The 13053-nt window shown below is 51.2% G+C and overlaps 1 protein-coding gene across 6 annotated transcripts in view; it reads right to left on the minus strand.

The window, feature by feature from the left end:
• The window catches only part of EPB41L4B (erythrocyte membrane protein band 4.1 like 4B), a 163193-nt gene extending 151600 nt beyond the window's left edge, over positions 1-11593 (minus strand). The window contains exon 1 of one of the 6 annotated variants that reach the window (XM_074395140.1): positions 11044-11593. In XM_074395140.1, coding sequence (XP_074251241.1) covers positions 11044-11343 — 300 coding nt within the window. In that variant the 5' untranslated portion in view covers positions 11344-11593. The remainder of the gene's footprint in view (positions 1-11043) is intronic. The other 5 variants (XM_074395142.1, XM_074395143.1, XM_010335985.3 and 2 more) reach the window with 5 other exon arrangements.
• Positions 11594-13053: the final 1460 nt, after the last annotated feature.

Genomic DNA, 13053 nt, shown 5'->3' on the forward strand with positions numbered 1-13053 from the left:
CCCCAGAGAGAGACTCCGTCATAAAAAAAAAAAAAAAATAGAAAAGAAAAAAGAAATTACATGTTTAGAATTTGTTTAAAATAATCAGGAAAGGGCAGTAGGGAGGGGTATAAAAAAGAGGAGAGTGGCCATAAACTGATAAGTACAGAAATGAAGGCAGAAAGTACTTAGGGTCCATATATAGTTCTTACTACTTTGGAATATGCTTAGAAATTTCCATAATAAAAACTTCAAAAAGAGTGGGCAGAACTGATGTGAATACTATAGATCCCGCAGTTGCTCTCACAAAAAGCCACCAGCAGCACCGACTTCAGCTCATTCACAGTGAAAGTGAAGTCAAAACATTAATTCCTACTTAGGAAAGACCGGCCAAGGAAGCTTGACAGTTTGGGGGCTCACAGTGTTCGCTCCCTTGTTCCCCTGAGATGACCTCAGAAGAAGAAGGGGATACAGAAGACAGTCTCATGGAGTCCAGGGCCAATGAGAAAAATACAACTCCAACTCCACCTAAAAACACAGGTGAAAATCACAAAGCATTCTGGGAGGGACTACAGATTGCTAACAACATATGAAAGACGCTCAACCCTGGCCAGGTGCAGTGGCTCCCACGTGCCAGCTCTTTGGGGGCTGAGGTGGGAGGACTGCTGGAGGCCAGGAGTTTGAGAACAGCCTGGGCAACATAACCAGATCCCATCTCTATTATTAAAGTATGTACATACTTTAATAATACACACACACACACACACACACGCACACACAGAAAGAGAGAGACGGACAGATGAAAGGTACTCAACCCCATCAACAACTTGGGGAAAGTAGAGACCACAAAGGTCCCACTAACTCCTACTACCCTGGTTAAAATCAAACAAAGCAGCTAACAATGCCAAGTACTGGAGAAGAATGGATCAAGGAGGCTTTTATACACTGTGGGGACTCTGGAAAACAATTTTGTGTAATTATAAAGGGCCCCACCCCCTCTTCCTCCCAGGTACACACACCCAGGAGAGATGCTTCCTGACACATGTATACCAAAGACCAATTCCAGAAAGTTCAAAGCAGTATTTTTTTTTTCCAATAGTTCCAAAGTGAAAACATCCCAAATGTCCACAAAGGATAAATTCCAGTATATGCATGCAATGGAATAATACAGAGAAGTAAGAACTCCAGTCAGCTCATTGACACAGATTCTCACTGACACAATTTTGAAGGAAAAATTCACGTCTATACAGTTCACAAATCTGCAAAACTAACATATATTGTTTAGGAAAAGGTACATAGGCAGAAAATCTGTAAAGAAAAGGGATGAGAGACACACTTGAGGATGGAGGGAGGGGAACGTGACTGAGGCGGAGCATTCAGGGACTTCCACAGCATTGGTGACAGTCTTTGTTCCTAAGTTGGGTGGTGGGCACAAGGATGTTCATTGTGTTGTTTTTCTCAAACTATTCATGTTATAGAGAGTCTTTTGTATTTATATTTCATCATTTAAAAATCTAAAGAATGTGCTGGACAGAGGGCTTGCCAACACTGAGCAACTCAGACAAAAATGTAAGGGGGAGAACAACTTGTCTGCCACACACCCCCAAACGAAGCCCAGACAGCCTTGGAAGACGATCAGCACGACGCAGAAGAGTCCCAGGGAAGAGGTGTCAGAATCCAAGAATAAAACTACAAGGTGAGGGCTGGGGACATCCAAGTCTCCGGTGGCAGTGCCACAAGTAAATGGGTAGGACTGAGTTAAGAAGGTCCAGACCTGCATAAACATCCACACTAAGATAAACAGATAAACCATACGTGGTGTACGCTTACAAGAGAACATCACCCAGCGTTAACAAGGAAAGAAGTTCTCACACCTGCTACCTACAACATGGATGAACCTTGAGAATATTATGCTAAGTGAAATATGCCAGACACTAACAGACAAATACTGTAGGATTCTACTTATATGAGGTATCTAGAGTAGCTAAATTCACAGATACCAAAAAGTAGAATGGTGGTTGCTAGGGTTTGGGGAGAGTGAAAATGGGGAGTTAATGTTTAACGGGGACTGAGTTTCAGTTTGGGAAGATGAAAAACGTCTGGAGACAGACAGTGGTGATGGTGGCAAAACAGTGAGAATGTACTTCATGCCACTTTACTGCGTACACTTAAACACAGTTAAAATAGTAAATTTTATGTTATGTATATTAATACGATTTTTAAAACAATTCATTATTCAGGGTAGGTGCAGCTGAGCAGGTGAGCAGGCAGAGCAACGGAGATGCATGTCGGGCCGACTTCAACTCACCTGAGCGAATGCCACGCAGCAGACAGCAGCATTCAGCTCATGAGAAAGGCATGGAAAAGCCACCACAGGGCTGAGGATGCCAGCTCTGCAGGCACCAGCTGAACCAGGCAGTTGGCATCCTCGCAGCTGCAGGGTAGACCATTTCACCCAGGGGGAATGAGCTGGGTAACAAGGAGCACCGGATGATCCCACGGGTGGGACAGGACCCTTGGGATATCATCTTTCAGTTCTTAGCTTCACGAAGAAAATGCTGGGCACTCAGCCAGCTATGACTTTGGGGAAAAGAACCTGCAAAAATTGCTGAGAAATGTTAGACAGAATCCAAATGCCAGAGATGCTGAAAGGCAAAGTGGTTCAGAAGAGACAGGGGATTTTACTGCATGAAATTCTGACCTTCCCTGGGAGTTCGAAGAGAACGCATATTTAACACAGGAAGGCTGGGTGTGCACAGCATGAGCTGAGGGGAAGAGCACTGGAAAATGAGTCAGGAAACCTAAATTCAATCTGGCTCTCCCATACTTACTAGCAGAGTGGCCCGAGGCCATCTGCTCTCGGAGACCATCTGCAAAGGGGATAATAACGTGCACCTTCCCAGGCGGCAGCGATAAAGGGAAGCAACACAGATTTTGCACGCCTTGGAGACGGGGCTGCCTGATGCGTAAGTGATCAGGTGCTTTGCATATCAACCTCCAAGCCCCCAGAGACAGGTATTACTCACTCAAACTACATCACACACGGCAGAGAATAAGGGTTGAATTTAAGTATTCTAGAATACACACAAAAGAGGGCACCAAACTGGTGAGAAGCCTGTCAAGAAACGTGGATGGGGAGGAGAAAAGAAAAAAACATTTTTTAAAGGATATACACCACGCTTATAAACATGTATACCAAAGCATAAAGATGGAAAGGAACAAAGTGAAACCAACCAGTTGCTATGCAGCAGGATAGGAATATGAAAATGTTTTTCTTTGAGATAATTTTAATGTTGTTCTATTAAGTACTTTTTAAAAACATCACCTACTTCTGAGTGTTGAATTATGGCCATCAAACCATTAGGCACTCGAGTGAAATGACATTAAATGAGTCTAACTAAAGAAGTAAATCTGATCTCTGGAAATCCCAAGTGGCCTGCAAAGGAGAAAACCCTTTGGGGGCTCAGGGGCCCCCATCCAGCTTGGAACCTCTGGGGTAAGCTCAGAGCCTTCCCACCCCACTCACCCAGCTGTACTGTCAGAGACCTTCCCAGACCACAAATCAAGCAGGAGTCTGCCTTCACTAGCCACAGGACCTTGGACAAGTTTCTTAACCTCTCTACTAAGCCCTGATTTTCTCCTCTACAAATCAGGAATAACAACAGTAACCATCAACACAGTTTTTATGAGGATTGAACAAGAAGAGCACCTAAATTGGTCTTTACGATGGGCTCCTGACATCATCTGCATTTCAAAGGGTACTCCCTCCCTCACTCACTCCTTTAAGATCCAGGGATACAGCCAGAACTCATCGGGCTCCCCTACCCCAAGGAGCCCAGAGCCCAGGGGTCAGGCTTTTCTGACTCCATTGTCCATGCGCTTGCACCTGCTGTTTCCTCTGCCCAGATAAAGCTGAACCCCTACACATCCTTTGAGACAATTCCATTGTCACTCTGGAGATCAAACCTTCTCCAACTGCCCAGGTGTGGTGGCTCACACCTGTAATCCCAGAGCTTTGGGAGGCTGAGGTGGGAGGATCTCCTGAAGCCAGGAGTTCCAGACCAGCCTGGGAAATATAGCGAGATCACAACATTACCAAAAAAAGGAAAAAAAAAAAAAAAAAAAAAAAACCTTTCCAACTCCAGACCACAGTTCAGGTACTCACCCCCAGCACCACCATATTGGTTTATGTGTATCTATTTACACTGTCTGCCCCTCTAGACTGGGTGCTGAAGAAACACTCTTCTCTCTCTGATACCCCTCCCCCATGCTTAACGCAGTCTAAGGGCTCAGTAAGCCTCTGCTGACTGAAGAAAACATACTGTGAGCAAACAAAAACATTTTGGAAAACAATTCAAAATAAACCAGAAATTAAACCAAGTGGGACTAGTAAAATTAATCCATCTCTAGAGAGAGGCCATGGAGGCTGCAGAAGGTGTGGGATTAGAGGGATTAGGGTGGGGGCACACCCGGGATGCTGCCAGGCTCCAGCCCCACTCTGCCAGATCAGCTCTGGCTGGTAGCAGAGTCATGGGCATCTTGGGCTGGACAGAGAGTCAAGACCGCCCCATAGCAGGTGCTCCCAGATGCAAGGGGACTCTGAGGACGTATCAACAAGACCTTTAACCTGCCAGCAAGAGAAGGTAATTGCGGTGAAGAGCGTCAGAGTACCAGGCAGCCTGCTTCTTACTGAGGCAGGGGCAGCAGACAGCAGACAGTGCAGATGGCAAACCAGCACTGGGGGGCTCCCCACTGCAGCTAAGAGTCCCAGGAAATGCAGAGAAGAGGGCCAAAGGCCTCACTCTAAGGAGACACAAGCTCCAGGTCTACCGTCGTTATTCAATTGTGCTGAGCTGGTGGGAGAGAGAATTCCATCAACCCATATAAGTTCATCATGTTAAATACATGTTTATATCGAAATATGAATGAAAAAAGCACAGATGAATGTGTACCTGAATTTTAACAGTGCTTATCTAACAAAACTGTAGATGTTGTCCCAACCTCTCTGTATTTTGGAATGGATCTGTGAGGAATGCATTCTAAACATGAAATAGAAGTGGGGAGGGAAGCACACACCCGAACCTGGCAAACGAACCCAGATGAATCAGCAGCCGACCCTGCCCACAGGCAGCAGCCACCGGCTAGAGGTGGAGACTGGAGGGCAGCTCCTGCTGGAGGAGAAGGCCCCAGGCAGGGCAGAGAGAAGCCCAGGGAGGAGTCCACCCCCAGTCGGCCAAAGGGAGTCAAGAAGTGGGCAAGGACGGAACACGTGTTTTGAGGACAAATGGTAGGCGGAGGATTTCTGTGGTTGCCAGGCTGGATTTCTTCTTAGTCCCCACGCAAGAATTTAAGGGAAGGCCCCACCCCCATCGACCTTCTGCTATTTCAGAACGAAACAGACCTGTGCCTTCATCCACTGCAGTGTACTAGGAACAGAATTCAATGAGATTATGCACGTGAAAGGGCTTAGCAAGTTAATATTTGTTCAGAGCCCTGGACCAGTGTAGGGTCATGTTACTGGCACGGGAGAGGCTGGGCTGCAGCCCCTTCCCCCTGCAGGCCAACCCCCGCCCCTTATTAACACTATGAAATCCAGTAAGTGCAGAAGGGTAGTTGGTGCGCTTGCTTGTATCGTGGACACCCCCTTTGAGAAGGGTGTTCATTACCCCTCTCTCGCCCCTCACCTCCGTCTTCCTTTTAAAACAAAGAAAGCATTTCCAAAAATGACACAAACTCATGACCCACTAGATACCCAAGGCCTCATTCCAGGTCTGAGAGGGGGTGTGGGTGGGGTAAACACTGGAAGGCCACTGTAGCCAATACGTTCCCCGTAGGGACAGAAAAAGCAAGTCACCCAGACAGAGGTGTGGGATAAGGCAGGGTGCCCACGGCAGCAGAGCCTTGGGAAAGACTGCAGATAAGAAGTTGTATTCTCCGACCTCCTGCAGGTCCCTTATTTCTTCCCAACCAAGAGTGAAGACGGTGCTACCTCCAGCCTTCACCCTCCCCAGCATACTCACCTGACTCCACCTGTGAGCTGCTCTACCATTGCCCGCTTCTCCTAGCCAGGTTCTCATCACCCCTTACCTGACAAATGCAATGGCACAACTCATCTCCAGTCCCTTCTCTAGCCCTCCACTCCACTGTGACAAAAATGGGCTCCCTCAAGTACAGGTCAAGCCCCAGCTCAGAGACTGCCAACTCCTCTGCCACCCCCCACCCCATTGCTACAGCAGTTTCGAACGCAGGGTGCGGCTGCCTCTGTTCTCACAGTTCTCAAGCCAGGGTTTTCCACTGGCTGTGAAGGGACCACCTTCCTCAGAATCACCTGCAGTACTTGTTAAAAGTTGAGCTTCCTCATCTACTGAATCACAATTTCTGGGGGTGTGCTCTGGGAATTTTAATTGAAAGAAAAAAAATCCCAGATGAACTTTGTGTACACTGAAGTTGGGGTCATTTTGCTGGAGTTTTTCCACTGTTTGGAAAAGTCTGTCCTATTTTCAACTGCCAGGAACGTACCCCAACCCCTTCCATGACCCTGTGTTAGGAGGTGGGGTTAGTCTTCCCTCCCACTGCTGACCCTACGCTTGACACCTACAGACGCTGACAATCAGGGTTCCCAAAGCAGCCTGTTCCAACTCTTTCATTGACTGACTAAAGGGAAATCACTTTACAGCCACAGACCACAGTTTCCCAGTTTCTCCAAGTGGTTGGGGAGGTGCTATCCAGGGTCCCTTTCAATTCCAAAATAAGCCATATGACCTTTACGTTGTATCATGTATGTTATGTCAGATCAGAGGTTTCAGTCCTAAAATTCGAAAAACCTGCATTTTTCTGTTTTTGCTGAAAAAATAAATCACTTTTCAAATCCAAAGTGAAACTTTTAAAAAGCATTTCTCATACTACATCCAACTTCCAATTTCCACTAAAGAAAAGCCAAGCAATGGTTAGCCTGCCTGGCACAGATTTTTTTTTTTTTTTTTAATGTCTATTACTAGAAACTTCTTCAAATCTTTCCAGAGTCCAAAGTAGAGGAAGGAGCAGTTTCTAAGATTACAACCTACCAGCAACCTTTCAGCACTCTGTTGCACATTGAGGCCTTCCCGTCACTGAATCCTCCCATCATCCCCACTGGAAAGACCAGGAAGTGAACGTCCGGAGGGCTGAAATTGCCCAAAGCTGCAGAGCCAGGGTGTAATATGCAAAGGTAGATCTTTGAATTCTGAAGTCCTCCATGTTTGCACTGGACCACAATGAGTCGATGTTGAGTTCCAGATGCAGGGAAGGCAACTGCCCCAAATGCAACAAAGCTCATGGGCCATTCCCTCCACAGCATGGTGGGAGTGCTAACTCGCTGGACACACGTCCTCACAGCTTTCCACACTGAGCACACAGGGCAATGGGAGGCGGGGCTGAGCAACAGCCACACGAGCAAAAGCGATGCCAGGGATTTAGTCAACAGAGAGCTAATATGAGTCAACAGTGGGTGCCGCTGCCAAGCACACTAATGGGATCTTCAGCTGCATTAATAGAAGGAAAGCGTCTAGGGCAGGCCGAGGGAGGGAGTCCTGCCCTGCTCTGACCAGACCACACCTGGAGGGTTGGGCGAGCCTGGGCTGGGTTAAGGAGAGGGAGGTGCTGTCCAAGGCAGGGCGAGCAAGGGCTCATCTGGAAGCTGGGTTTGTATGGCAAGTCCACTTCAGACTGCATGTTGTAGATAGAGTTCTTTTAAAACATGTTTTTACTCACATTTTGTTTCATCAAAGATTGAAAAGCCGCTGCTGACTATCCAGAGCAAAGGTTAAGAACACCCAGGGACCAAGCACAGTGGCTCATGGCTGTAATCCCATCACCGTTGGGGACTGAAACAGGAGGATCGTTTGAGTCTACAAGTTTGAGACCAGTCTGGGCAATATAGGGAGACCCCGTGTCTATAAAAAAAATTTCTTTTTAATTAGCCAGGTGTAGTGGTGCACACCTGTAGTCTCAGCTACTAGAGAGGCTGAGGTGGGAGGATCGCTTGAGGCCAGGAGATCAAAACTGCAGTGAGCTGTGGTCATACCACTGCACTCCAGCCTGGGTGACAGACGAGACCCCATATCCAAAAAAAAAAAAAAAAACACTCAGGGATGCTAGATGACTCAACCTACCACCAGAGAACGGGGCTCCAAGCCCTGTCAGACGAAACAATTGCTGCCGCTTTTCTCTTTATTATATGTAACAATTGGCCCATGGCTTTGTCAAGGGACACTGGACCTGAGATCCTATAATCTCAAGTATCAAAGTCTCCAGGAAGTCCTTCCAATTCCCCCATCCCATCTGGCCCCAGCACCCTGTCTGGGTGTGCCAGAATACAAGAAACGTGTATTCACCTGTGTTTCCCAAGAGCCTCCAGGCCACATCTCATTCACCTTTGTGTCTGTAGCACAAAGCTTGGCACACTGGAGATGCCCAATAAATGTGGTCTGGACTGGACTGAGGTGCCACAGCATGGTCACACACTGAGGGTGTTATTGTGTTCCAGGCAATTTCAGAACACAAGTGTCCTGACTAGGGCTAATAAAAAGGTTTATGACAGCACATAGCCAACTTTTAGGAGGTTTAGCAAAGGAATTCTCGAGGCTAATGCTGCCTGAGGATTTTCATTACAAAGGAGCCACAGTTAGCCGGGCAACGTCCCTGGGAGCCTGAGAAGCCAGCTTGGGGTATCGCGGTCAAAGGTAAATCCTATCTTAGGACAAGCAGCAAAGCGACACCAGGGCCCAGGAAGCGGTAAAAATCCAGGAACACAAAAGAGAATAATGACAAGTGGGGCCAGATGCCAAAAGGACAGCATAAAGAGTGAGCCCAGTGAAGTGAGTCTGAGGAGCAGCAAATGCTCCAAATGCATCAGGGAGCTGCTGGCCGCCTGGCGTTAACCTCGTAACTCAGAATTAATTACAGGAACACAGACTCAGATCTGGGAAGATTAGAAGACTGTGATGCAGACCTAATATCTAATAAATCTTTAAATCGATGAGCTGTGCCCACTGGCGATTTTTCTTCATCTTTCCTCCCTGAGAGCTCACATGACACAAGCCAGCATTTGCTTTTTATCTGCCTGTGGACAGGGGCATATACGTGTGTGTACACACATAAAAAAAATGTGGGCTTCACAAAGTCACATTATAAAGGAATCAAGAAACCTGCCATTCTAGGAATACCTGAGATCAGGGAATTCTTTTGTCAAGCAGCCTTTTATAAAGTGAAGAAACCTTTTAGGATGCAAATGTCCCCTTCCCCCACACTCCTGTGAGGGATCCACTGGCTGTAATCAGTCAGCCATCCTGTCCCAACCTGTTCATTTGTGTAACTGTTTGGGTCTATTCACCATGCACACCATTTAAGACTTTCTCTCGGAGCCGACAAGCAACACATTTTATAAACGAATCATCCCCAGGGAACAGATGAGAAAACCACCAGCAAGGAGCACTGTCAAACTTCCCAAGGATAGCATTCCTCTCCCAGATCCGAGATGCAAACTACGCCACATCCTCTCCTAACACAAGCTGCCCACTCCAGAGGCAGCCTGCTCCGCTATCCTCCCCTGCTCTTCAGGCCTCCTCTCTCAGCTGAATAAATGCTGGAGAGCCCCATTCTTGGGGAGCAGTCACATTTTAATGCTATTTTAAAGTCAACAGCTCTAAGCACCCGAATGTTGGTTCCTTTTCCATCAATAAAAAGGCCCCAAAAGGGTATTTTCATGTTCATAGCAAAATGATATGGAGAGCACAAAGAACCACAAAAATAAAATTGCCATAAATTGAAACTGTCTCGAAATTCAACCTACACCGGGAAGCGTTAAACTCCAGGCCAGGCAGGATGTGATTTTCCCATCTGAGACCCATTTGACATGTGCCTAGTTCTCACACGAAGTCCAAACATTTCTCCCACCCGGGGAGGCCTTTATGCTTCCTTGGAAGTCCGGGTATGTTATTTCTTCCCTTGACAGCCTCAAGATGATCTGCAACATTCATCTAAAGCTCAATTACTGCTGTGTCCTCAGTCACACCCAGAGATTCCCGAAGGCACCGTCTGCCGCAGCGCCGGGTGCACAGTGGGCGCCCAGTTAATGTGTAGTTTGATTTGATCTGATCTGGCCCCCTCAGCCAGGAAGACTCACTGGTAACTGGACGCCCTGCAGGGAACAGCAGCGCCGGCCTAGCTCTCAGCTGGCACGGGGCGGGGGTGCAACCACCTGTGGGCGGGTGCCCTGGACGCAGGCCCAGGCGTCGCTGCCCTGGGGTGCCCCGCCGACCCCACGCAAGGTGCCCAAGGGGGAAAGTCCGGCGCGCCTGGTTCCGCGGGCACCCCGGGATCGACTCCCAGCGCCCCAGCAAGGGTTCTGCCGGTGCAAAGCGGGCAGGTCCGAGAGAGCCGATTCTAGAGTTAGCTCCCAAGTCGCCATACCCCTAAGAGGCTGCGGGGCATGTGGGGCTCCGAGAATGGGAGTGGGGTATATCCAGAGGGGATCAGCAGAGAGCAGAAATGGTCTCCTAATCCCCCTCCCAAACTTGGGGCGCCTGCAGGCGAGAGGCTCTTCTCTCTGCTGTCTCACCAAGGCCTGATGGCGAGTTTGCGGGGGACAAGCTGGACACCCCGGGATGGCCTCACATTGATTTGAAATTTTTCTATCCAATAACGCAACATCAGGAAGACCCCGCGGGAAGCTAGGGACGGAAGGGGACACCGGCCACCCGCGCCAAGGGGGCGGGGTCTCGGGACTTGGGGACTGTGTGTACTGGGGAGGGGGCGAGGCCCCAAGGACTAAGTGGGCACCAAAGAAAGCGCAATCCCGCGGCGCAATGTGCCAAGGAGGGGACGCAGGCCGAAGGGGTGACTCGGAAGAGACCGGGACGGGGTGGTTCAAGAAGAAACAGGGTTAAGGAGTGGTCGGAAAAGGGAATGGGGGAGGGGATCCACAGGGAAGGGCCAGGGGAGCGCCCCAGAGGCAAGCACCGGAGGAGGGGGAGCTGCTCCAAGCGGCACGGGGTGCCAGTGCCCCAGATAGGCCCCGTCACTCACCGGCAGGTCCACGCTCACTTCGGTCCCGTCGAGCAGGAAGACGCGGCAGTAGAGGGTGGCCTTGGCGGCGCCGGCGGCGGAGATGTGCACCGCCGCGCCACCCGTGAGCAGGGGCCCGCCGCCCGCGGGGAACACGCTGCCCCCGGGAGCGGCGGGCAGCGCCGAGGAGGCGGCGGCCGGGCCCCCCCGCGGCCCCCCGTCGCGCTCGTCCCCCAGCCCGGCGGCCCCGCGCCCCGCCGCGCCCCGAGCGTAGCGCTGCATGGAGCGGCGGCCAAAGGTCCGGCGCAGGAACCGCAGCATCCTGGCTGGGGGCGCCCCCTGCCTCCGCCCCCTGCGCCGCCGCTGCCGCTGCGCCGCCGCCCGGGAGCGCCCCGCGACGCCGTCAGTGCCCTCGGCCGCCCGCGCCGCCTCTCGCGGGCTGTGGCCCGGGTCTAGCTCGCGCCGAGGCCGAGGCCGCGCTCCGGCCGCCTGCGGGGCGCGCCGGCCGGGCCAGCGCCGGCTGCAAGTGGCCGCGGGCGGGAGGGCGCGCTCGGGGCCGTCCCGCCGCCGCCGCTACCGCACGCTCTCCCGGGCCGGCGGCCTACGCGGGCTGCCGAGGGGCTGCTCCCGACGGGCGGCCGCGGGCGGCCGGGGGACGCGAGGGGCGCGGGGGGCGCGGGGGGCGCGGGGGGCGCGGGGGGCGCGGGCTGCGGGCTGCTCCCGCGCCGCGCGCCAGCCGAGGGCCAGCCGGAGCAGGGCGCCTGCGTGCTCCTGGCGCGCTCGCTCCCACTCGCCGCGCCGCGCCCGGGGCCCGAGGAGGCCCCGCCGAGCGCCCTCTCCCAAGGCGCCTTTTCCTGAGCCCGCAGCCCCCGCCTCCCACCTGGGAGGCTGCACCTCCAGCCGCCGCCGCCGCCGCCGCCGCCGCCGCCGCCGCCGAGACTGCAGCACGCCCTCCTCCCTCGGGGCTGCGCCGGGTAATTGCAAGCCGGGTCTGTGCTGCCCCCTGCCGGCCTGAGCGCCCCCTGCTGCTGTAGGTGTGCTCACGTGTGTACACGTAGGTGAGCACACACGTGTTTCCGGCGCCCAGAGCCCTGGAGGCGCCGAGTGCCCCCTCGCACCGATAGGAAAACAGGGCTGCGTGACCCTCTGGGAAGCTTTGTCCCGGAGACCAGACAGAGAGAATAGCACTAAGTTTCTCCTCTTGGAAAAATAGCACTGTTTCCTCTTCCGGAAAAGGAAAAGGAGAGGGGTGGACTAGGTAATCAGCAACGTAATCTACAAGGTCCTTGCTACTTAAGTTCTGTCCATTTAAGATCTCAGAGCTGGCAGGGTTCTTTCAGTCATTCCAGTCCAGTGGACTCATTCCACATAAGGAAGTTGAGGCCCGGCGAGGAGAGGAAGTATTTTTCCAATATACTACGCAAGGAAACACCTTTCCTCAAGATCTCAGGTCCAGTATTGAGATAAAGGCCTGCATAAATATCCGAAAAGGTTAGTGAAGTTGAAAATTACCAAGAAGCAGAGTAGATCTGACGCCCCGAGAATGAATAGTGTAGGACCCACTGAGACTGTCGGAGACAGACGAAATTGTTTCTAAGCAGTGCCCATCCGGTATACAAGTTCAAGGTCTGCTTCAGAGTGAAGAGGGTTGACCAGTGCTGCTAAATGAGGAATGTGGAAGAAGATGAAGCCGAAAGGAGGTCAGGCCTCTTGGGGAGAATAGCACTACTATTTATCGTGCCCTTAATCTTGTGCCAAACACCATGCTAAGCCCTTTCCATTCATCATCTTACTTAATCCCCACAACAGCCTGGTTTGATAGACGTTCTTACCCCATTGTACAGAGGAGGAAACTGAAGCTTAGAGGGCTTAAGAGACGGGCTCCAGATTCCGTGATTAAGACCAGATCTTTTACCAAGCTCCAAAGCTGTTGCTGCTAACCAGTACCTCTGCTGCCAGGCAGAGGTGTGTGTGTGATTGGTAGGTACGTGAAGATGTCTGAGACGCCTGGAAAAGGCAGTGGCCACAGTA

The sequence above is a fragment of the Saimiri boliviensis genome, chromosome 2 (assembly GCF_048565385.1).
Source record: "Saimiri boliviensis isolate mSaiBol1 chromosome 2, mSaiBol1.pri, whole genome shotgun sequence".
Taxonomy (NCBI): Eukaryota; Metazoa; Chordata; class Mammalia; order Primates; family Cebidae; genus Saimiri; species Saimiri boliviensis.